The sequence below is a fragment of the Canis aureus genome, chromosome 7 (assembly GCF_053574225.1).
Source record: "Canis aureus isolate CA01 chromosome 7, VMU_Caureus_v.1.0, whole genome shotgun sequence".
Lineage (NCBI taxonomy): Eukaryota > Metazoa > Chordata > Mammalia > Carnivora > Canidae > Canis > Canis aureus.
Window position 1 is genome coordinate 39401183 of NC_135617.1, and position 26751 is coordinate 39427933.

Here is a 26751-nt window from a genome sequence, read left to right on the forward strand (position 1 = left end):
TTCATGCCAAAGATATCCAAGGTTTCTTAAGAATGGTAAGTCCACAAACACCAAAGCTCTCTAACAGGCAATCTAAACAAAGAACTGAAATTTACTGTAGAAGCCATTACTGGATAGACAGGGGAAAACCCATCTACACAAAAAAAATAACAGCTGAATCCATGAGAGTAAACAAATTCTCCTATGGAGACAGACTAAAGAACAACAGAACTGAAGACAAAACTGTAGAAAATTCGCAATAGGGGAAAAAAGCAGAAAAAGAAGTAGTTAAAAACAAACAGATTAAATAAACCAAATAAAAGATACAGGAAGTAACTTTAGCTTCTTTCACCAAGAAAAAGCTTCAAAAAGGCAGTGGGTAGTCAAGTGAAGTAGAAAGACCAAGGAGGAGGGAGAGTTGGATTTGGCCATCAGGGATAACTAGTATTCTTTGTGAGTGCAAATTTAGCAGAAGGATAGAAATAGAAATGAGTTAACAGAGCCAGAAGTAAGGTAAAGAAATGAAACAGTGTGTAAAGATCTGTTCAAGAAGTTCAACTGCTAAAGGAAGATAAGAGATAGTCACTAGAATACAGTGGCTGGCACACTGTGAGTACTTAAATCCTCAGTGGCTAAACAAATGAATAAATGAATATAGTGATGGGGGAACACAGAGCTAGCTGAGGACAAAGCAGGAGCTTGGGGCAGCACATTGACAAGTCCTTGAAACAGGCAAAGGGACAATCCTCTACAGACTCAACTGCCTCCATATTCATACTTTGCTAAGGGCAGAAGGCAATCTTAATCTTAGCCCAACCCCCAGGAGCCTGTAAGTCTGCTTTAACATATAAAATTCCTTTAGAAATTTCCTTTATCTCTAAACCCGTAAGATACATGTTGGCAATCATCCTCCAAGCACATAGCCACCGATATCCATCTGAAGGTCTCATGACTCAGGTTTTATTAAATGGGATTAAGTGACCTTTTCCCAACAATAGCTAGCCCCTCAAGGTCCTGGAAACCTTGCTTCCAAAATTCCGTAGAGAGTACGCTATCCTCAAACCCTTCCCAACTCCCAGGTATATAATCAGCCACCCCTCAGAGGCCCGGGGCAGCAGCTCTTCCTGCCCACGGGTCCTGTCCTCGTGCCTTAATAAAACCACCATTTTGCACCAGACATCTTTCTTGGTTGTCAGCTCAGGACCTCACCTATATTCCAAAGCTTCATCAAGAGCAACAGAGCCAAGAGCTGTATGTTGAGGGAAAGATGGTATTAGAATTTTTTATGGCAGAAGAGTGTAATATGTTTCAAAGAAGAAAGATTTTCAATGTGCCTCCAAATGAATATAATTTTTTTAAGTAGGTAGAAATGAAAGCTGCAAATGAAAATAAAAGGCACAGAAACTAGCAACCACCACCTTCCATTCTGCCTCTAAAACAAGGGAACAAAAAACTGAAGTCAAAGCAGAAATATTCAGGGGTTGCATGGAATGAGAAGAAAGCAAGCTTCTATTCTTTTGTTAAAATAGTAAACAAGGATGTGACAAGGGTTGAGTTTAAAGACCTTTCCTTCTAGCCAAAATACAGTCAGAGATAGAGTAAAAATGGTAAAGATACCATGAGAGGGAGTAAAAATGCCTACACAATGTTGTAGACAATTTCTCTATGGATAAATCATAGGCCTATGGAGACTGGGCAGTTTCAAATGTAAAGTTCCCCACAGTATATTTTATAAATGAATAAATTTCAGTTGTTTGGCCTTAGTTCTTGGTTCCCAAGAAAATACAAAGTAGTATTATACTAGTCAGTAGTAAACGATCTGTGAAAGATTACTAAAAGATTTATAGATACATAAAGTATTAAAGGTGGCCCAAAAGTTATGAAGATAAATACCAAATATATGGAGTACACTTTGCAATGGGACAAAATCTCACTAAGATGTTTTTTAGGCAGCCCAATTTACAAGACTCTGCACAAGGCAAGCTAAGCAACTTGAAAGCACAAGTACCATTACCCTGGAATAAAAATAAGGTATTCTTCATTTTAACTCCTTCAATACAGACACTGAAAAATGAGTAATTAAAATTTTGTAAATAATGGAGAAAAAATGATAATCAATACTTGAAGTTAACAAAGCAGTACAAAATAAGAAATAGAGAGTATAGTATTTATAAAAGTACAAAGTGGTCTTTTCTAAAAATTTGAAAAGTGCCTGACCATAAACCCAAAATCAAAGACATTTAACTTAACCATGAGCTACATTTTTAAAAAAATTTGTTGGGACGCCTGGGTGGCTCAGCGGTAGCATCTGCCTTTGGCTCAGGGCGTGATCCCAGGACTCCGGAATGGAGTCCCACATTGGACTTCCTGCATGGAGCCTGCTTCTCCCTCTGCCTGTGTCTCTGCCTCTCTCTCTCTCTGTGTCTCTCATGAATAAATAAATAAAATACTTTAAAAAATAAAATTTAAAAAATTTTTGTTTGATTAAAACGTAAGGTATCTATGTCCATGCTAATAAAAATCAAAATAAGTTCTGATCGATAAATTATTTTTAAAAAAATAAGCATAAAGGAATTCTAACACTGCTGTGATATGGTAATGCCCTAAAACTTGATTCACACACTCACAACATGTATATAAATGATATAAATATGGTGTATATAAAATGTCAGCTGATAAGCTTTCAGGCAAAACTTAGTTACATTTTACAGAGACACACAAAAAAAGAACATTTTTATTTAACAGTTTGGGCTCAGAGATTAAATCATGTTTCCACATTTGCAATTAAAGATCTAAAAATACATATAACTAACCAAATTTAGTTTAGTATGTAGTTTAGTTTAGTATAATACTAAACATCATCTCTGAAAATTAGAACCATGATTTTCATGAAATGTTGGGGGTAGTGGTGAGGGAAGACGCAGGATAGAAGTATATGCACTAAAGTACTTCCCTTACTTCTACAAATAAATGCCTCCCAAGCTTTTTTTTTACATCAAAGAAATTCTTTTAAAATGTCTATGAATAAGGAACACTAAATTACACTGTGATCTTCACTCTTCCTAATCTGAATTAGGAGTCAGAGTTAAGGGATCCCTGGGTGGTGCAGCGGTTTGGCGCCTGCCTTTGGCCCAGGGCGCGATCCTGGAGACCCGGGATTGAATCCCACGTCGGGCTCCCGGTGCATGGAGCCTGCTTCTCCCTCTGCCTATGTCTCTGCCTCTCTCTCTCTCTCTCTCTGGGTGTGTGACTATCATAAATAAATAAAAATTAAAAAAAAAAGGAGTCAGAGTTAATAAAAACAAGCTCCAAACGATAAAAATCTCAATGTATAGCAACCTAAGGGTACAGAAATCAGTGTAGTGGTTGCCCCTAGAGAACATAAGTATAAATTGTTACAAGGAAATTTTCTAGGGTGATAGAAATGTTCTGTATGTCTTCATTAGGTGACACAGTACAGACATTTGCCAAGACCCATAAAACTCAGTTATATCTGTAAAATTGTTGTCTCTGTAATTATACTTCAATTTTTTTAAGTAAAAAATAAAATGCATAAGTATAGAGTTGGATTATATGGAACATACCTACTATCACAGGCAAAAGGATATGCTTAAATCTGAATAACATGCAACCTCAATAGACAACTGATACCATTACCTAACCATCTCAAAATGCCTTAACAGGGGCAGCCCCGGTGGCGCAGCGGTTTAGTGCCGCCTGCAGCCCAGGGCTTGATCCTGGAGACCCTGGATCGAGTCCCACGTCAGGCTCTCTGTATGATGCCTGCTTCTCCCTCTGTGTCTCTGCCTCTCTCTCTCTCTCTCTCTCTGTCTCTATGAATAAATAAATAAAAATCTTTAAAAAAAAATGCCTTAACATCCAATATGACTGCAACACCTGAGTGGCTCAGTGGCTGAGCATCTGTCTGCCTTCGGCTCAGGGTGTGATCCCGGGGTCCTGGGATCGAGTTCTGCCTTGGATTATCCAAGGGGAGCCTGCTTTTCCCTTTGCCTATGTCTCTACCTCTCTCTGTGTGTCTCTCATGAATAAATAAAATCTTTATTTAAAAATCCAATACGACTAAAAAAGAATTATATTTCACAAATATCTTCAAAAAGCTTTATACTCAATAATACTACATAATAAATCAATCTGTTTATTTACTTAGTACATTTAGCATCATAGATTTACTAGAAAGCTAATTGCTTAATATCAGAAAGATTCACGGCAACAATACTAAGGGTTTTAAACAATGAAACAAATGGACTAATATTACTAATAAGTGATAAGCTAACACTGAGTCTTTAAAATGTGCCAGGTACTACTCTAAATGTTTTCCCCATATTACCTTATTCGATCCTCAGAGCAACCCACAGGAGACATTCTTACTATTCCCATTTCATAAGTGAAGAAATTCAGGTACCCTGAGGTTAAATATCCTGTCAGGACTAACTCTGGCAGTCTGACTATCTAGAGACAACTTTCTATAAATCCCTTTGTTCTACTGCCTTTTTAGAATCAGTTGCCTGGAAATTTTCTAGGTTAAAATAAAGGTTGTGCATTATAGAATGGAACCTTGGGGCCTTCACCGATTACTTACTCATTTATATTGCATAGTAGTCCCAGGATGATTTTTAAAGAACAACTCTGGCTTTTCTTGCAAATACTTGCAAGGCCCACCACAAGAATACTGGATGGCTTACTTCCCTGTCTATGTGATTAAGCTTCTCTATATTTTTTTAAAAATAAAACTTCATAGTCTACTCATTTATTTCTTTTAAGATTCTATTTATTTATTCATGACAGAGAGAGAGAGAGAGAAAGAGAGAGAGAGAGAGGAGGAGGAAGAGGAAGAGACACAGGCAGAGGGAGAAGCAGGCTCCATGCAGGGAGCCCGACATGGGATTCGATCCCGGGTCTCCAGGATCACACTCTAGGCTGGAGGCAGCACTAAACCGCTGGGCCACCAGGGCTGCCCTACTCATTTAATTTTTAAGTAAGTGCATCTAACCTTGTTTCTCATCACAGAGCACTGAAAGAGGAGCTCTTTGGTATATGAAGCTATACAGAGCATTCTCTGGTGATAAGTGCTCATCAAAAGTTTTGCGTTCCAAAATAATAATTATTTCAAGAAGCTGACAGTTGAAATCATACAAATAATGTTCAAATACAAAGACTGTATATTACTTAATAATTGTTTTCAAAAGCCTGCCATTTTTAATAATTCAGTATCTTGCTATGTAACTATAACCTATTCCACAGAAAACCAATGAACTATACCTGCAGCCCTCTAACTGCTCTCACACATAGGAAAAGAACAGCTAGGGGATCCCTGGGTGGCTCAGGGGTTTAGTGCCTGACTTCGGCCCAGGGCACGATTCTGTAGTCCCAGGATCTAGTCCCACAGTGGGCTCCCTGCATGGAGCCTGCTTCTCCCGCTGCCTGTGTCTCTCTCTGCCTCTCTCTCTATCTCTCATGAATAAATAAATAAAATCTTTAAAAAATAAAAATAAAAAAAGAACAGCTCCCAACCTCAAATAAACTACTCTTCAACTCCTTTTAACAGCCTAGTTGAGAAAAAATATTATTTCTGGAAAACTGAATTGTCCAAGGATTTCATGTTTTGTCCTTAGTCTGAAATGAACTATTAAAAAGGCAATACACTTTGGGTCTTGAATGTGTTGTACCTCCATAACCCATCATAACCCATTACAAACACCAAGTTATATTTTCAAGCTATACTTCACGTTTTCTTGAAGACAACTTAAGAAACATTATTAAACCCGTTACCACAGTTACTATAGAGATGTTACCAAGAACATAGCCTTATATGCAATGTTCAAAAAGCTCTGCTTCCTTGATAAAAGAAGTAAATTTTCTACTCAAGGATTAGGAAAATACATAACGTATCATATTTCCTTTTATGCCCCAGCCAATAAAAACCTCAAAAACTTACTTAAGAGTGAACTTAATAAATTATGCTTGACTTAGATGCCTGAAGATCTCTTTGCTATTTTTTTCAAGTACTTCTAAGGTTTTTTTTTTTTTTTAATATTTAAATCTTGGCTCTATCTAGAATTTACTTTGGCATAAATATGTCTTTAGCACAGAAGTTTTATTCTCTTTAACCAAATCTTTATGATCCACTCCCCCCAGTATTATATTCTATTCTTTCACTCTTACCTCACCCTATCCATGAGTTTCTGTGTTCTTTTTGTTTTTTTCTGATTGGAAGTATGTATGAATATCACTGAAGTTCAACTACATATATTTGTCTATTTAGTCTTCATATTGACTAGAAGATATTCAAGGGCATTAAGAAAAAGAAGTATAATTTCACTGTGAATTACAAATTAAAACCAGTAGAAATAAACATTTTTATTTTAGCAATTCATCTTAAGGATCAGAAAATAAGATTTTGAAATTTTAATAAGACTGTCACTTTGTAAAAATGACAAGTCCTTAAAATTTCAAATTTATCTCTAACAAAGCTAAACTATTCAAAACAAGTCCACATCAGCCATTAAAACATTGCTAACTGGGCTATGTTCCAACTATTGAGGCCTGTCTGAAAATCACTTTATACTTCTGTATAAAAGGGAAATCTTTCAAGTCAGTTCTTAGGTAAGAGGTGGTTTATTTTTTATCTTTACCCAGGCTCCCTCTACTGACAGAAAAAAAAAAAAAAAAACAGACTAGAATTCTAAGGACAAATTTCATCAACACAAGGAAAAGTAATTCATTTTTTAAAGACTTTAAAAGCAACATTTTAGATAAGAATAGATAAAAAAACTGAGTTCATTACAGACCTAACAAGATATAAACATTTGAGAGTGGACATTTCAGGTAATACCCAAATTTTATATTGTGGCACATGCCACTTTAATATACTCCATTTCAATGTTAACCCTTAGATGCAAGAAGGGTTAAATATTTTATATTCATTTTAATATTGTAAATAATATCTCAGTAAGGAAATGTTTACCTGTATCTGTTCTGGTGTCCATTGGTCTAGGTTGACTGACTTGACCCTGGATATATGAACCCCAAGATTTCTATGGATTCCAGCACATCTGATGCAAATAAACACACCAATATTCCAGGAAGCCCATCGAGGACCTAATTAAGGAGAAAAAAGCAAAGATAAACAAATATTAAATACTAAAATAAATATTATGGCAGCATTTAAAAAGTAGTCTGATTTTTTAAACAATTATAATGGGAGTCTTAAAGAATTTTATAGCTTGGGATGCCTGGGTGGCTCAGTGGTTGAGCGTCGCCTTTCGTTCAGGGTGTGATCCCGGAGTCCCGGAATTGAGCCCCACATCGAGCTTCCTGCACAGAGCCTACTTCTCCCTCTACCTATGTCTCTGCCTCTCTCTGTGTGTCACTCATGAATAAATAAATGAAATCTTAAAAAAAAAAAAAAAAAAAGAATTTTATAGCTCAAATTTCCAAATGGCACCAAGCAGCAAGGTTATAAATCAACCTTCAAGAACTTTAATGAATTTACTAATTTTGCTTTTCTAGGAACTTTCCCAAATCTGTCTAAGAATTTAAAACTAATTTATGTGAAAAGTTTTCACTTAGCATACATATTTGTACCAGGAATGGTAATATCCCACAATAAGAATTAAGTTCTTCATTAAATATGTAAGGTATTGCTTAAAAGATTACCAAAAAATATAAATCAGAGTTTTCAATGAAATGTAGATATTAGTAAGAAACAGACAACCAACCTTAAAGACAAATAGGCAAAAAGATATGAACAGATAATTCAAAGAAGAAACGTATGGCTATAAACATAAAAACATGTATGAGATTACTAGTAGTGAGGGAAAATGCTCTTTTAAACTACAACAATCCCCATCTTACATTAAACACATTGGAAAAAATATTTTAATCAACTAAATGTTAGAAACAATGAGCAACAATGTGGTCTGCCTCGAGAAACCCTATAGCAACATAGTTAAATCCCAAACATAACCCTGAATTAAGAAAAGTTATAGATGAACTAAGGTGTGCTATAAAATACTATTCTTTGGATCATGGTTAAAAAATTCTGAAAATCAGTGTAGAGAAACTCACATTAAGGATACAAGAATACAAAGCTTTAGTTGTACTATTCTTTATGTCTCTGAAAGTATATCCTTGAATTTTAAATATTCTTATAATTATTTTCATATATTGCTTGTATAATTAAAGTACTATCTGGCAATTATGTCAACTATTCAGAAGTTTATACCTTTTTTTATAAATCATCTGATTATGAAAAAAATACAGTGTGAGATATCAATAAAAACCAAGCTTTCTAAAATACTTATAGACTTGTTTTCAGTACATCCTTTTTCTCTAAAGGTGAAAGTTAATCTGCAAAATAACACTGAAGCCAGTAATTATAATGCAGTAAAACTAAACTCATTCCTCTCCAAAATTCCTTAGGAAATAGTTTATACATACACAATTTATACCAAAATATCCTTTTAAATTTGAGAAATGACACCTATAAACTGACAAACATCTAGGGCATGTTCTATTTAAATGTTTGGTTGCTGGGATCCCTGGGTGGCTCAGCGGTTTAGTGCCTGCCTTCAGCCCAGGGCATGATCCTGGAGTCCTGGGATCGAGTCCCACATCGGGCTTCTACATGGAGCCTACTTGTCCCTCTCCCTTTGTCTCTGCCTCTCTCGGTTCTCCACTCTATAAAATTAGCTTTGTAAAATTTACCTAAAATTGATTTTTAAAAAGCTGCTCAACATGGTAGTCATTCAAGTATTGGTAGGAAATACTCATTTTGACTCACCAAACTACTGGTGAATACTTACCAACTCTGTGCCAAGTAAATGTTATTAGAAGACCATAGACACAAAGGTAAAAAGCTAAGTTCCCAGACTCAGGAAGTCAAGCGAAGTATAAATAGGTATAACTATTTAAAAAAACAATTTGAAGAAATCTAGTAAAGTTCTAGATGAATAAACCTTTCCACCCAGCAATCTATTCTCTCTCTCACATACACACACATGCACACACAAACACACTTAGGCACACATACAGATTGACCAGTTTATATATGTAATATGACATATTCAGGTATACATAAACACTCCTATATAACATACCCTATAGCAGGTGGGGGTTTTTTGTTTGTTTGTTTGTTTTAGGATTTTATTTGTCTAAGAGAGAAAGAGTACAAGCAGGGTAGAGCAGCAGGCAGAGGGAAAGAGAGAAGCAGGCTCCCCAGTGAGCAGGGAGCCCAATGTGGGGCTCAATCACAGAACCTTGGGATCATGAACTGAGGCAGATGCTTAACCAACTGAGCCACCTACAACAGTTATTTTAAATGGCAGGTCACAATCCATTAATTTAATCTCAACAAGTATTTATTTTTAAGAGAAAAGGATAAAAGATATGAGTGCACCACACAAAAGGTAAGAATAGTTGTTAAGCTTTTTTAAAAAAATCAGTAACATACAGGAGCTGAGTGGCGTAGTTAGTTGAGTAAGTGATGGATTCTCAGTTTGCGCTTTGGTAGTGATCTCAGGGTCATCAAACCTCACATCAGTCTTCAAGCTCAGCACAGAGTCTGCTTGGGATTCCCACTGTGTCCCCTACCCCAAGTGTGAACACACACACACTCTCTCTCTAAAATAAATAAATAAATCTTTAAGTAAATCAGTAATGTACGTTATATGTACGTTATATGTATATAAACACACGTACACATGAAAACCAAGTCCTGCTGTAAAATGTTTTTTCTCTGGGTCACGGTCGAATATGGCTGAAAAACACTACAAAGAAACTCACACATGTATTTAAGAAGCATGTACCAGAATATTTATAGCAGCATGGATTCCTAAAATGACTGGAAATAACTTAAATGTACACTAGTATGATTATCTCACCATACAATGTGAAAATGAATACTCTGCATGTATCAACACAGACAAATCTTTTTTTTTTAAGATTTTTTTTTTTAATCCATGAGACAAACAGAGAGAGAGAGAGAGGCAGAGACACAGGCAGAGGGAGAAGCAGGCTCTATGCAGGGAGCCCGACATGGGACTCGATCCCAGGTCTCCAGGATCACACCTTGGGCCGAAGGCAGCACTAAACTGCTGAGCCACCCAGGTTACCCAACACGGACAAATCTTAATTACAACATGGAGTAATCAATTTTAGCATAAGGTGATATACATAAAGGGCAACGTCTCCAACTAAGGAGACAAAGTCTGCAGATCTCACAGAGATAGCAAAGCCTGATCTGAAATTTAAAGGCTAACTAGTAAGCAGTAGGCACAGAATATGTCAAGACACTTTCTTGGCAAAGGCTAAAAGGTGTGGTACAGTAAAGGACTTTGTTATGGCTGAAGAGTAGAGTATTAAATGTATTTGGGGACAGTTTCGGGAAATGATAGGAGGACACAAAATTAAAGTCTTTATGTGGCAGACAGTGGTTTACCCTGACTCCCAGGGAGAAGGCCCCTAATCACTCTTTCAAGTTCATCATGACATTCCCACTCATATACTATGATTAGATATGCCCTCTCCTGCCTTTGTGCCTTTGCATTTGTTGCTGTTTCTGCCCCAAATGTTTCTTCCTTAGGTCTTCATATACCTGCCTCACTTTGTTGCCTCAGTTCACACACTACCTGTTCACAGAGGACTCCTATGAGTACTCTAGCTAGAGTTGCCTCCCCTAGTTACTCTCCATCATTTATAATACTTCTACCAATCTGTTCTAAAGTTTACACAAAAATCTAAGGCAAACAGATAAATACAAATAGCTGGAGGGTTTAATTATTTTAGAGCTAATTCTGAAACTGAGAAAAGTTAAAGAAAGACAAAGTTCCAGATCAGTATCTCTCAAACTCTAATGTGCATACATAATCCTAGGGATATTACAGATTCTCATTCTGTAGCCCTCAAGTGGCATCTGAGATCCTGCAATCCTAACAAGCAACTAATGTTGTCCATCCTGCCATACACAAAGCACATTTAGAATAGCAAGATTCTATATTATTCTTGAGAACGTCTTCAACTCAAGCATTTAGCATACTTCTTTGACCTGCTTTCATTATTCTTACTGAATTAATGACTCAAATTGTGAAAATTTATTTTAATATACTAGGAATCAAATCTGTTGAAGAAAAAATCCAAAGTTCATTTAGAATTCAAATACTGGGTTATTTTTAGTGACCCGTATCACTGTCTCACTTAAAAGCAACACAAATAAGCTAGTATCAACTAAACTAATATTACTTATATCATAATCACACTAAAACAAAGCTCCAGTAATGAAAGAGAAGATGTTATTTGGTCTTATTAATACTAGCACTTTGACTCATATCCTGCATCACTGAATACTTAGAGGACATAACAATCCAAATATAACATGTTGAAGGATTAATAAATGTGGCAACCAGAAGAATGGAAAAAGACAAATGTGAGAATCACCAGGAGTTAGTGAGTGACTGGACAACAGTGATGAAGAGGTAGAAACCAAATGTCTATAAGTTCTATTTAAATCTGGGATTTAAAGCATAAAGGCAGACTCAGAAAATTTTGCAGGTAATCTTTTGAATGCTTTAAGTGAAATTTGGATATGGAGTGACATGTGGAGATGAAATTATAACAGTGACTTGTGGAGATGAAATGAAATGTGCATCAAGCAATTGGGAATACAGGACTTAAGTTCAAACTTAAGATACAAACCTGAGCATCTTCAAGATGGCAGTTGTAGCCTACAAGCACAAAAGAACAAAAAAAAACTAGAGTACCAAGTCTTACGGAGAAAATAAAAAGGAAGACAAAAACAGAGGCCAAGGTCTTAAAGAAAAGACAGTCAACAATGTCAAAAGTTTCAGAGAAGTCAAGAAGAATTGGGTTAGGAGAGAATATCTGGGTATGATAACTGAGAGGTCATTCGTTGGTAACTGCATGGAGATTAGGCAGGAAAGAGGGAGGGAATTTATTCATTCTGAATTCCATTACCAGATTAAGGAGGAAAGGAGGGGAAAAGAAAGGAAATTCACCCCCCTCTGAATTCATTATCAGATTAAATCCTTTCACCATTTCAGTCTCCAACCCCAAGTTTTTGAAGATTTTATTTATTTATTCATTAGAGACACCGAGAGAGAAGCAGAGACAAGGCAAAGGAAGAAACAGGCTCCCTGGGGGGGGACGTGATGCGGGACTCAATCCCAGGACCAGGGGATCACACCGTGAGCAGAAGGCAGATACTCCAACCACTGAGCCACCCAGGCATTTCTCCAACTCCAAGCTTTTAATGGTTTTCTATTTTCCTCTATTTTGCTTTCATGACCATTTATAACCTTGATATTTCTTTTTAACAATTATTTAAGACTTTTATTAATGGGTTGCCTTGCTGTTTGTTGACTTTTGAAAAAATGAAGTTGTAAATTTTTATTATAAATTAAAAATGAGGTTCTTAAAAATCTCAACTTGACCAGACATGAAACAATTTAAAAACCTTTAAAGGTTTATTGAGAAAAACTAGGCTTAAAAGACAAAAAAAAAAAAAAAAAAAAAAAAAACCAAGTTTGTCATTACCAAAAAAAAAAGACGTCTTTAATAAAAAAAAATAAAAAAATAAAAAAAACAAAACAAAAAAAAAAGCCAAACCATGCTACATAGATAATGCAGGTAGCTCTATTTATCTGGTCAATGAGCAAAAAGCAAGCACTTAAGGTCTTCAGCTCCAATCCTTTGTTCATTTCTTAGTGATGGAATTTCATCTTTATTTCATGTTGGATGACTAAACCAGATGACAGAGATGGTAAGCTGGCATTTACTCAGCCCTGCCCTGTTCATCCTCAGGATCAGAACTCTCAGCTGGTGGATCAACTGCTTTGGTCTCTTTGCCATCTTGTGGTTTAGGGTTTTCTGGGGGTCTGTACTGCTAACTAAAGTTGTGGCAGTACTGACGTTGAGGGTGGCTGTTGACCTTGTGTCTCCTCTCTTTGATTTTCCTTATCTTCCTCATTGCCATCCTCTCTAGGCTGTCTTTGGCAAGGAGGACCCCTGCAGAATTGTGGTCCATAACCCTAATACATATTCTGTTTCACTGGTCTACCTTGTTTTCCCACGCCCTGGTTGTCAGCAGCTTCCATCATTTCTCCCTGCACAAGAGGGTTTGAATACTGTGGTCAATACCCACAGGGTTCCTGACTGTAGTAGGTCCTGGCCTTTGGGACCACTTTCCGATTCCTCATTCTTTTCCCCACTCTCACTATGCTGGTAAATCTGCTGGCAATTGCATGGAGGACCCCTGCGATGTGGATAGCATCTATAATGGTTACAGTCTGCTGCATATTTACTGCCTTGCTCTGCTCCATCAGGGCCTGTAATATTCACTGCCTCTGTACCCTTTTCTCCTCCAACAACTCAAACTCCACAATGGTTTCTCCACCTCCTACACTGTGAAGGTACTTCCTGGGGTTATACTTCTTTATGGCATTCTGGTGTACAAATACATCTTCCTTGGTGTCATTCCTATAGATGAAACCACATCTGTTTCTTTTTTTTTTTTAATTTTTATTTATTTATGATAGTCACAGAGAGAGAGAGAGAGAGAGAGGCGCAGAGACAGAGGCAGAGGGAGAAGCAGGCTCCATGCACCGGGAGCCCAATGTGGGATTCGATCCCGGGTCTCCAGGATCGCGCCCTGGGCCAAAGGCAGGCGCCAAACCGCTGCGCCACCCAGGGATCCCACCACATCTGTTTCTTACATTGAACCATTTTACTGTTCCCAAAACCTCCGTTGTGATGATGCTCTTGTCCCAGCCTGCAAGCGCCATGGATGTGAGGCCGGCGGCCCATGGTGTCAGGCTTGGTGTCTGCAGAGCTGAGGTCCGGTGCGGCAGCTGTGGCTCCTCCCGGGGTGTGATGGTAACTAGGCCAGTGGCAGGGTTGGGGCTGCTCAGGACTCTCTGGGATCTGCTCTCTACTCCCGCTACTGATCTAACTCTAACCTTGAGCCTTCTTGAATCAACTTTATTTTGCAGTACTCCAACTTACACACTCAGGGAGCCAATCACAACAGAATCATTGCTTTCCCTTCAATACAACTCAATTATCCTGTCTTGAAACTTTCTTGCACACCATTTCCCTTGCCTAGAAGCTTCAGCTTATGACCACACAGATCCTATCTCATTTTCAAGGCCTAACTAGACTCCCATATTATCCAGAAAATCAATCTTTATGACTTCATCCCTTCACTCCCTGTTCCTATAAATGTCTACAGCCCATGAAAGCTTGTTCCACACAATATGTATGTTCCAATAGGTACCCAATATTTTTATTTGTAATTAGTTTTATCTAAATTACAAGTAAATGGTGAATTTCTCACTAGTCAGGCTCTATATGGCCTTCCACAACACCTACAGTAAGGAAAAAGGCTTATAGTATGGATATAGGGAGCATAATAAAAAATCTGCTAAGTCTGAGGACTTAGTCAAATATACAGGTTCTTTGATACCTGAAACAATTCATCTACTATTTTAAAAAACTAAAAAAAAAGCAATTAACTGTTTCCATTTGGAAACAAAAACAATTAGCTGTGAGGTAGGACTGTTGTTTTTAATATCCATTTAGCCATTCTGCCTCTTAATAATAAAAGCCCCTAACTTTTAGCTAGAAACACGGATGCCCGGATAGAGACCTCAGTTCTCAGGCTCCACTGCAGCTGTGGCCAAATGACCAAATTCTGGCCAATGGAATATTAGGTGAAATCATGTTTTGGCATTAACCAGATTAGTCCTATGTTCCCCTTGCCCCTTCTCCTTTCTCATTAGCCAGGACATAATAAGAAATGAAACTGCTATCTTGGACTCAGCTATTAAAACCCCATGTTGATGATGACAGAACTACACTGTCCATCCTGGACAGTTTCTCTCCAGACTAATGTAAAGAAGAAATAAATGTATATGCTGTTTAAGCCAAGGTTTTAGGGGGTCTTTTTATGACATCATCTAAGCCTGTAATCTATGGAATTCAATGTGAATTATATTTGCTTGTTGGTGGCAGGAAATAAAATGTGCCAGATTAGCCCTCTATTTAAGAGCCAAAATTCTAAGAGGCATTAATTAATAATAAAACACAGTTTCATCAAACCCTAGTTTTCCAGATTCAGTTTAAATCACCAAATATGTGTTGTGTCTGGTTTTTTTTTTAAGGATATTAAATAAAGAATATAAAACACAGGTCCTGCCGGAGTTTGTACTCTAGAAAGTCATACAATAGGTATAGTGTACATACAAATGATAGGGGAACACAGAAGAGGAAAAGATGAATGTTGGCCAGGAATATTAGTGCAAGCTTTCTAGAGACAGTGGCATTTGATATGATTACTCAAAGACAAAGTCTAGACAAAGTACATTCTAGGTAAAATGAATAGTTCCTTTCCCTCACAATCATGAAAGTTTCCTATAATGCTATAGCCAAAAAATAAGTAAATAATGCAGCACCCAATTATTAAGTTTCTTTTATGTAAATAGAAATTCGATTTTTTTAAGTTGTAATACATATGCATCTAAATACCAAGTCACTAATAACTTTCAAATCGAGATGAAAGACAGTTTTAAGATAGAGAAATTCTGTAGAAAGTGGGAAAATGAGGTTTATAAAACCATAAATTATTACATATCTAAATAATATTTTTAAATACTATATATCTAAAAAAGTAACAAGAATTTTACTGAGAAATGAATATGCTTATCTTGTAGCTTTCACACCATTTGAAAAATAAGATGAAACTGCATTCTCTTCTGAGAAGAAACTTAAGTTTCTGATTATCATGACAAACATAAAAGCTACTTTGAATTTTTTTAGAAATAGAAAATAAACCAAGATAAGGAAAAGGGAATATAACACTAACTGCTAAATGTCATTTCTTTTTAAGACTTAGTTCTTCTATAAAGCCTTCTCCAATTCCCCCAAAACTTCTGTAACATTTATCACAATGATCTACAGTTAATTGTCTTAGCTATCTTTTCTGAGAAAGTGATCTCTTTGAGAATAGGATCATATTATTGATCTCTGTATACTCTGTATACTCTGTACGCACTGTTAACATCTAACATAAAAATGTAGGCTGTCTCTAGTTTACAAATGATAGCTAAGACTGTGAGCCACTGAGTTCTGCTACCAAAACTGCTAGGAGGTACTTTTAGAGGAATTCACCACCATATTGAATGTGCAAGACATTATTCATCATATTTCCAGATATACTGTTTGATGTAATCTTAATAAATATGTGAGATAGGTAATATTACTACATCATTTTCAAGACTGAGAAACATAGGGTCAAAATATAGAAAGACAGGAAAAAGAGCTAGGACTATACCACAGGCAGATCCCAAAATGCAACTATGGAAACTCTGCATCTCCTACTATGATAATTTCAGCCTTCCAAACAAAATCCCTTTACATTGGCTGACTGCTTTTACTTTATTCTGTCAACATTTTGAAATGCCAAGTTACTTATTGTTGAGGCCAATAATATAGATTTAAAGATGCCAATAATCTTTCAACTCTCCAAAAGTATCAATGCTACCCATACTTTTACAAGTTCACTTTATTTCTTTCCCCATAATACCTAAGATTAAAGCAGTAGAACTGGATTTGTTTTAATTTGTTGGAGAAAGAAATTGGAAAGGATAGAGAATTTTGATCAAGGGGGAAGAGAGGGGAGGTCAAAGGCAAAATCAACTGAGACTAAAGAGTACTTTCATAAGGCAGCCTCATAATAGTGGATGCCTAGGGAAAGGAATACACAATAAAGCAATTAAAAGATCCTAAAGAGAACAGCCTGTATCGAAGGACTGTCCACAATCAAGCATGAAACAAGGAAAAAGCCCTTTCTCTTTTCCTACCCCAAGGCCCTTTGTTCTTTACCCTAGTACTGATTAGCCTTTCATTGCTCATGGCCAGCTAGGTTATAGATTAAGTTCACTCACAGATCAGCAAGAGACCCAAGCAACAACCCCTAAAAATATTATTTTCTACATTGTAAACAACAGAACTACAAACTTACAAAAACAACCTGTATATGTGTGGTGGGGGAGGAAAATCACTGAAAATAAGCATGGGAATGATGGGTATGTTCTAAAATTTTACTACTGGTGATAGCAAAACTGTTAATACATTAAAAATCATTGAATTACACATTTAAAATAAATGAATTTTATAGCATGTTATTTATATCCCAATAAGGCTGTTTAAAAAAAAACCTGTATACATTTCCTTAAATGCATGATCTCAAGAGTCATGAGATCAAGCCCCATGCCAGGCTCCCTGCTCAACAGGGAGTCGGCTTGAAATTCTTTCCCTCTGCCCCTCCCTGCACACAAGTGTGTTTTCTCTAAAATAAATAAATCTTAAAAAAAAAAAAAAAAAAGTTTCAAAATTAAACAAAAATTTTAAAGAAAAGTTCTATAATAGTATTTCAACAACAGTTATTTTAAATTGCGAAACCATTTCTTCCAGCAAACATATACAATGGAATGTTTAGTTAGGTTTCTTTAAATATTAAGTATTTTAACATACAAGGTTTTTACTCAGAAGGAAACAAAATGTTCCTTCATTTTTTTTTAAATCTGAAAGTAACTAACATACTTTGGTATGACCTACTCACCTATATTTGACCTATCCCAAATTCATGTTTTCCTATTAAATAGCATCAGTAATGCCAAAAGATGACACGTAGGAATAACACCTGATAATTAGGATTCCTAGGTAACTTTACAAGCTTCAAGGAGTCACTATAATCCTAATTAGAAGAATCATACTATTCTAATCAATCACTTCCTGAAGGTTGGTATATGAAACATTAAGAGGCCAAGTGATTGTGATTACTAAAAAATGAGCTCACACAAAATTCGTATCAAAAAACCCCCAAACAACGAAAACAAAAAAAAACCCTCAAATAAAAAGCCCTGTAAATACAAAGATCATCTGCAACGAGAGGTAATTTTTCTCCCAAAATCTGTCTGAAATAAGACTGACATTAAGTGGTTAGAAAAGAACATTTTTGTTTTATAAAAAAAAGAGTCAATCTTTGACACACTGCAGTCATCTCTCTTCAGTCATAAGAACCTTATACACAACCAAACCAATAAATAATACAATATAAAACCTTTAAGAGAAAAGTCCTAGAATAAAGGAACTTTAAAACCTTTCTATCCAGAAAGAATACTTAAGTTTGGTATTTAAATAATTCCCTCAGGAATGGTTTTTTTCTTCTTTAAGTCTGTTAGACTCAGAATAGCAGCACATGTATTTAAGCAACAAATATTTACTGAGTGCTCATTATTTCCAGGCACTACTATACCTTGTACCAGACTCTGGAGATTCAGTGATAAAACAGATAAGCTCCTGCCTTCATGGAGCTTAAATTCCAATGGAAAGCTGTCCACAAACATGTAAAAGTAATAGTCTGTTAGCAGCAGTGAATACTATGGAGAAAAAGGAGAAAAGGATAAGGAGTACAGATGGAAAGGAAGAAGGGGAAGGTAATTGTTATTTAGTCAGAAGAAGTTGTATTTCACCAGAAATCTGAAGAAGGGAGGGGAACAAACTTATTCAGCTTTGTAGGCAAGAGGAGTTAAGGCAAAAGGAACAATAAGCACAAAGGACCTGAGGAAGTGAATATGACTTCCTCACGTTGAAGGCATACCTTAAGGAATGTTTAAGGCATGCTTAAGAAATACTGATAAGGTTTTGTTTGTCTGTTTTTTAAGGAGTCTATGAAGAGTTACTCTACACCCCAACATCAAATAAAGTCATAAAACATTTACTATGAAATTATTTGTAAATAGTTGCTGCCGAAACTATTTGTAGTCCCTAAGAATAAATCAGCATAATCAGTGCATATACAGACTTCCAGCATTTTAATTCAGTGCCCAACACATGCTTAGTAAGTATGAAATAAATACAGAGAAAAAAAGCTAAGTAAGAAAAATGCTAAGATTTCTCCAAAGAATATTGGGGGCATACACTGCTATGCTATCAGGCATGGAAAGGGGTTACAAGGTAAAAACCAAAAGTAATCTACCCCCTACTCTCTCCAAATCTCAAAGTCTAACTACAGGAAATAGAGCAAGCAAATATACTTGAAGGACTTATGTCCATCAATTACCTTAAAAAAGTAGACTGTTGGGACGCCTTGGGTGGCTCAGTCGGGTAAGTGTCTGCCTTCAGCTTAGGTCATGATCCCAGGATCCCGGGATAGAGCCCTGTGTCAGGCTCCCTGCTCAGCGGGAAGCGTACTTCTCCTTTCCTCTCTGCCCTTCCCCTCATTCACAATCTCTCTCTCTCAAATAAATAAATAAAATCTTAAAAAAAAAAAAAAAAAGCAAACTGTTTACAAATGCTCTGAAATCAATATAAAAGTCTACTTATTTACATGACACTGTCTTTCATTCATATTTGTTGAAGCTAACAAAACAAAAATTTATCCCTGATATTATTGGGACAACTGGTGAAATCTGAGTAAGGTCTACAGATTAGGTTATAGTATCTTATCAATGATAATTTCCCATTTTGATAACTGTACGTGCTTATGCAAGAAAATTTTTGTAAGATAAACACTGATAAATTTAGGGATATGGGAATATTTCTAAGAGTCCAACAAAAAATAAAAAATATATGTAGGAGGAAGAGAATAAACATGGTAAAATGTTAATACCTGAAGACTGGAAAATGGTAGGGGATAGTATCGCATTAGTAGTTTTTTTCATCTTTATTCTACGCTTTCATTTGAAGAAGTGAATAGTAAGTGAAAAGAGAATACTTGTACATGATCATTCAACAGACAACTATAATAAACAGAAACAGAATTAGAATCAGAAACACAATTGAGAAAATGTGCTGTTTATCTCTAGCACTGATCTCCTTCCCTAAGCATCAGATTCTTAATAACCAACTTAGATACCATAACCAGTTAAACATGTTCAAGATGGAATTCACTTCTCCACTTAGCCCTTCCCTCTCACCCTGCTTCTGCCTCTCTCTCTCTCTCTCCCCCTTTCCCTCCCTCTCTCTCTCTCTCTCTCTCTCTCACACACACACACACACACACAGCGCTCTTCCTGATTCCTCTGACTCAGCTGGTAGCACTATCCACCTAATGACTTAAGAGGAGAATAAAGAAGTCATTCTTAGTCCTCTTTCATCATCCATAATCATTCAATCAAACACCCTAATCATTTTATCTTTTGTTTTTTCCAAATCCATGACTTTAATCTCATTTCAGTGGGGCCTCTGCCCCAGTTCAGGATCTTATCAGCTAGAGTCCTAGATCATTACAATATCCTCTGAAATAACCTCCCAGATCCAAATATTGCTTTTCAGTATTATAACCCATCAGATAAAGTTTAATTCTCCTAAGTACCACTTACAAGGCCCTTCATGGTCAGCTAAACCTACCTACTTCGCTAGCCCAACATCTAGTAATACTGAAATATTTTTAAGATTTCTCCTAATCACTTAAGAGGAGTTATTATATTTTGCATTTTATCTTCTTGTTTTGTTAATTTGTTTCTTTCTAAAGTTTCCAGCAGTACAAATTTTTTTGCAAACCTCAAAAAGATTTATGTGCATATTCCACAGTGGAAACAAAAAGGAAACTTCCTAATTCTGAGCCTTGTGAGAAGAATATCACTAGAAAGAAATGGATCGTAGTTATCAGAAATATAAGAACAGTATGGGTCTGTGGGAAAAAATGAATGAGGCACCAGGAATCAACTGAGACTCAAGAATTTCCTTACAAGTTAAGAATGAAGTAAGGCTATATATCTTAATATGCCCAGTTACTACTGAACAAACAAATTCTTTAAGATTAAATAGGAGAAGACTTTCTATATATTTACCCTAGTACCAAGGACAAAAAAAAAAAAAAAAACCAAACCCACAAATATTGGAAAGAGAGCTTGTATGGAGGAGGGAACAAGAATAAATATTCTGCCTTTGTTCTTTTAACAAAATCTGCTCTAAAGAAAACCATTAAGTGACAAGTCACATAACTTTTCCTTTCTTAACCAAAAGCAATAAAATAGACACATTAAACTTAAAATCTGACATGTTTTTCTGGAATCCTCAAGTATTTAATCTTTTAAGATCTTTAGGTAAAGATACTTAAAAATGAGAATGAATACCCAAGTATGTCTCTCCAGTATATTAAAGAAAAAAAGTCCTACTTCTATTTAAATGGTATTACCAGAAACAAATTCACCTAAAAATACAATTTGAAAATGCGTTAGATTTATACATTTTTAATATTAGGTGTTAAATATCCATTTTCAATCCTTTTTAAGTGCCAAAATAGTTCACTTTTAAAAATAAATGGAGTTTTTTTGGTTGTTTTCTTTTAGCCTAGGCAACAATATGAAGTGAGGCCATACTCTCAATGGCTTTCAGAACTTTCGGCACAATCAATTTTCCCTACCAAAAGAACAACCAAACTCACAGAAAAAGAGATCAGATTAGGCAGATGTGAGTGGGGGGACTGGATGAAGGTAGTCAAATGGCATAAACTTCCAGTTATAAATATAAGTACTAGGGATGTAATGTACAAGATGACCATTATAGTTATACTGTTTGATGTATTTCAAAGGTATTAAAGTAGATCCTAAGAGTTCTCATCACAAATGGAATAACTGACAGTACAATTTTACCAATAATATGAACCCAATTTAACCTCTATTTTACACAGATCCTACAGTGGTTTTACCAGATCATCTGCTGAGCAGCTAGATAAAAGTTTCTATCAGAAAGTTTCATATGGTGTATCTGGTCCACATGAAACCGAGGGGAAAGATAAGTTCAAAAAAATGCAGTATCAGTAAACATGATCTTCACTAAAAACAAAGAATTAGTTCATCAGTTTCAACATAAAATGAAAATTTAATTGGGGAAAATAAACCTTTTTTTACTACAAGACTTATTCTTTTGTTTCTGCTACTAAAATACAAGTTGTAATTATACTAAAGAGAATTCCATCAAGTATAGCCAAAAGTGAGTTACTATTGTACAAAGTCGGGAAGTGAATATAGCAGAGATTTTCAGACTACAGATAATGATCATTACGTGTTATATCTATTCTGAAATAAAACAGAATGTGCAATATTATAGTAAAAATAAATGTTATTCAATAAACATTTCTTGCAGTCATACATATGTATGTATGTATTTATAGGCCTATACATTAGCAATTATTCTGGTAAATTCTGCTGATGACTGTAAACTTCCCAGATTGTTAAATAAAATAAATTATAATTAATTAAATAATAAATAAATAAACAGATAAGTAAACAAAGCTCTAAAGCAAGGAGCCAGTTAGAAAGATATTTGGGGAAAGAGAACAGCAAGTGCAAAGACACTGAGGATAAAAACCAAGCACACATGTACAGATGGGAGCTCAAAGCATCTTTGGTTGACAGCATCTAAAAGAAAACAAAAGAGGATGACATATATGAAAATATAGGCTGAAAACACTGCAAAAACACCTGACTTCTAAATTTGATTTTATACTGTTGCCAACTTCATTGAACAGTTCTGAACAGGCCATTGAAATGAATGAAATCACAGCTTAAGAAAAAACATATAATCAATGCTCAACTTATTTGAAGTTTGTGCTTGTTTGTTAACTACACAAAACTACTTTTTGTACAAAAAGTAACTTCTTTTTTTCTTCACCTTCTTAACATTTGGCTCAATTACTACCCCTTTTCAACTTGAAGTACAAAAATAACCCAAATAACTAGTCTCTATATTAACTGTTGCTTCAAAAAAGACTTTGATAGGGTGGGTGAAGGTAGAAACTGTTGGCTAAAATGATATTCTAAATTAGCTACAGAGTTCAACTACTTTCTTTCAAGTTCACAAATAATAGAGATGATTAAGCCCACTTAATCTTTGATATCAGTAATACATCAAGTAAACATTGATACATCAAGATTTTAACAAATATCACTGTGGGATACATTAGCCTTATTTGCATTTTTGCATAAAGAATAAATGCCAAGATTAAGCCAAATTCTTTCTTGTGAGAAAGCTATGAGATCATAAAAGTTATGATTAACAGATAATTTCAATAAGAGAAAATAGATGAGATAATCTTTGAAACATGAATATTTAATACTATGAAGAGTATAATCAAGTATTTTAACTTGACTCAAAAATAACCCTGTGATAATGGCAGTCAGCAAAGTAAAATCAAATCTATATATGAAGAACACACCATAAGAAATCTCTTCTGTAAGCTGACTTAGTCTTCAGGAAATGGGGAGAACTTAGTGGATTAATTTGTTTTGCATTAGTTAGTCAGAAGAGTTCTGGCTTAGAACTGACACTAGAGCAGTGTTCCAACTGACCTTGAAACAGGTGAGTAGTAGTAATATCAATAGTTTTGTCATTTTCTCCTATGCTATGTTAGTAACTGTATTACATGAAGGCAGATGTTCTACATAAATTTAAATATAATCATTCTCTTTAAAGAACTAAGGAAAAGTTCAAGCTTCAGTAAAGAGAAAAGGTTTAAAATAATTTTCTTTTCATTCCTTATTTCTACTAAAATACAATACTGAGTCCTGTTTCTAACCAACATAAAGGAACAGACATTGAATATACCCTACTGACTAGAAAACTTAAAACCAAGAAAAATATGTAAAACAATCTTAAAGAGATCAGAAATCAAGAAACATAAAACAAACTTAGTAAGAGACCTACAATGAACTCCATTTACTGCCTGGGTACACTTCCCAGGCCATGGCAGAGGAAAGATAAAACCAGAAGCAGCCCATTGGTCTCCCTTACTGTAGGAGATGCTACTGGGAATTCAGAGACCAGGATGGCTAAATTTCAGAATGCAGAGTACTAGAGAGGAGAGAGGTGCACAGAGAAAACTCCTTAGATCTGAAAAAGATCACCCTTGAGTATTCAACGGGCTATTGATTAATACACACAGGTGAGGAAACCACAGAAAGTGGTTTCTAAAACAATTAGAATAATCTTAAAGCTCAAAAGTTCAGGAATAGTGTCTGAGCTCACTAACCAGATCAAAAGACCCCATCATTCATAGAGCATTAGATGAAGAATTCAGAAGATTTTGCAGGGGGCACCGAGGTGGCTCAGCCAGTTATGCATCCAACTCTTGATTTCAGCTCAGGCCATAATCTTGGGGTTATGGAATCAAGTCCCAAGCTTGGCTCCATGCTCAGCAGTGTGTCTGCTTGAGGTTCTCTCTCACCCTCTCCCTCCGTCTCTCCTCCTACTCGTGCACTTTCTCTCTCTCTCAAAAATAAATAAATCTTAAAAAAAAAAAAAGAAGAAGAAGAAGAAGAATTTTGCCTGACCAGTGGGAAAAATTAACCCTAAAGTAAACACTGGTCTAGTTTCACCTAACAAAGGTTAAAAGCAAGATCTACAAAGGTCAGACTATTTCCAATTAACATCGTCAAAGAATAAAAAGCTCAAGAACATTGACAGAAATGCCAAAAAGACCCTCAAAACTGATAAGCCAAATTCATGATGTCTAATATCCAATAAAAAATTATCAGGCAGGTTAGAAACATGAAAGTATGATCTATAAAATCGACCGAAATGAACCTATATATTACATAATGATAGGATTAATAGGCAAGGACATTAAAACTATTATTATCTGTGATTTCCATATATCCAGGAAGCCATGGAAAAGAATAAAACAGTTAAATAGAGGCACAAAATTGAATGAGGTGGGGGGGGGTGATATATATTCCAAATCAAACTGCTAGAGATGCAAACTATAATGCCTGAGGCAAAAAAAAAAGGACAGAACAGGAGATCAAACAATATAGAAAACTAAAAATTAAAGAATTTGAGATAAAGTTCTAATGACTATCCACAATGAGACACAAAGACCAAAAAAAAAAAAAAAAGCACATCAGTGAGCTGTGCAACAATTTCAGCAGCTTAATTAACTTATAATTGGAATCCCTAAATTAGGAGCGGAAGAAGGCAGAGAAAAAGGATTTAAAAAAATAACTGCAAAAATGTTTCCAAATTTCTTGAAAACTATAAACCTCAAAGAACCCTAAAAACAAGAAACGTAAAAATCACCCAAAGGTACATCATAACATAAATGTTTAAACTACAGATAAATTGAAAAATCTTAAAATCAGCTGGAGGGAAGGAAATGCATAATGCACAAAGAAACAAGTATGATGATGATAATTTTCTCATCAGAAATGCTAGCTAGAAGACAGTGAAACATCTTAAAAGTACTAAAAGTGAAATACCGTAAACTGAGAACTGTTTACTTGCTAAAATATATTTCAAAAACAAAGGTGACATAAAGAGGGCAGAATTCAATGAAACAGAAAATAGGAAAACAACAAAGAAGGTCAATGAAAAGAAAGGGTGATTACTTGAGAACATCAATAAAATTGATAAATCTTTAGCCCAACTGATTAAGAAAAAGATAAAACACAAATGACTAATATCAGGAATAAGAGAAGTGGTATCACTACAGATTCTAAAGATCCTAGAAAAATAAGGGAATATTATGAAAAATTTTAGGCTAATAACTTCACCAATTCTTTGAAAGACACAGATGAGCTCTTTCCACAAGGAAAAGAGAACGTGAATAGCCTTTTCTATTAAAAAAAAAATTGAATCTGTAGTTAAAAATCTTCCACCAAAACAGCTACACTCAGATGGTTTCACTAGGGCAATCTACCAAGCAATTAAAGAATGATACAAATTCTACACACACTCTTCAGAAAACTGGGAAGAAAATAAAAGGAAAGAAAGAAAAGAAAGAAAAGAAAGGAAAGAAAGGGAAGAAAGGGAAGAAAGGGAAGAAAGGGAAGAAAGGGAAGAAAGGGAAGAAAGGGAAGAAAGGGAAGAAAGGGAAGAAAGGGAGAAAGAAAGAAAGAAAGAAAGAAAGAAAGAAAGAAAGAAAGAAAGAAAGAAAGAAAGAAAGAAAGAAAGAAAGAAAGAAAAAGTAAGAGGCAATTCTCAATTCATTCTAGCAAGTCAACATAACTCTTATACCAAAACCAGACAAGGACATCATAAGAAATGAAATGTACAGATCAACAACGTTGGTGAATATTTGCAAAAATACTTAACAGAGTTTTAGCAAATCAAATCCAGGAATATATGAAAAAGATAATACATCATGACCAAGTGTAGTTTGTTCCAGGAACGTAAGGTTCGTTTAATATTCAATCAAAATCAAATGTGATTCCCTGTATTAAAGAACAGCAACAAAACACTTCAATCTCAATAGATGCAGAAAAAGCACTGATAATATTCAGCATCCATTTCTGATTTTAAAAAATCTCAGCAAACTAGAAATAGAAGGGAACTTCCTCAATTCAATAAAAAATCTGTTAAAAAAAAACTTCTGGCCAACACATATTTGTGGCTGAAAGTTTGGATGCTTTCTCCTTTAACATCATGAATGAGAAAAGCAAGTCCACTGTCACCACTCTAATTTTACTGAATGTTCTAGCTAGTGAAATAAGATAAGAGGCATCCAAATTGGAGAGGAAGTAAAAATTACCTTAATTTGAGGATGACAATCATCTAGGTAGGAGATCTAAATCTATTTTTAAAAAAACTACTAAAACAAATACATGAGGTTTTAGCAAGGTTGCAGAACAAGACAAAAATGCAAAACCCTACTATACAAAATAATTAACTTTGATTCATACCTGTATCATATACAAAAAGCAACTCAAAATGAAAATGGTCATAAATATAAAAGCA

The 26751-nt window shown here is 35.4% G+C and overlaps 1 protein-coding gene and 1 pseudogene across 8 annotated transcripts in view; both read right to left on the reverse strand.

Annotated features, from left to right (window-relative positions):
• Window positions 1-26751, reverse strand: part of SMAP1 (small ArfGAP 1) — a 178305-nt gene that overhangs the window by 126866 nt on the left and 24688 nt on the right. For all 8 annotated transcript variants that reach the window (XM_077903462.1, XM_077903460.1, XM_077903464.1 and 5 more), the window contains one exon: window positions 6965-7098. In XM_077903462.1, coding sequence (XP_077759588.1) covers window positions 6965-7098 — 134 coding nt within the window. Of the gene's footprint in view, window positions 1-6964; window positions 7099-26751 lie in introns of those variants that run through there.
• LOC144317874 (Y-box-binding protein 1-like) overlaps window positions 12540-26751 on the reverse strand; it is a 35608-nt pseudogene continuing 21396 nt past the window's right edge.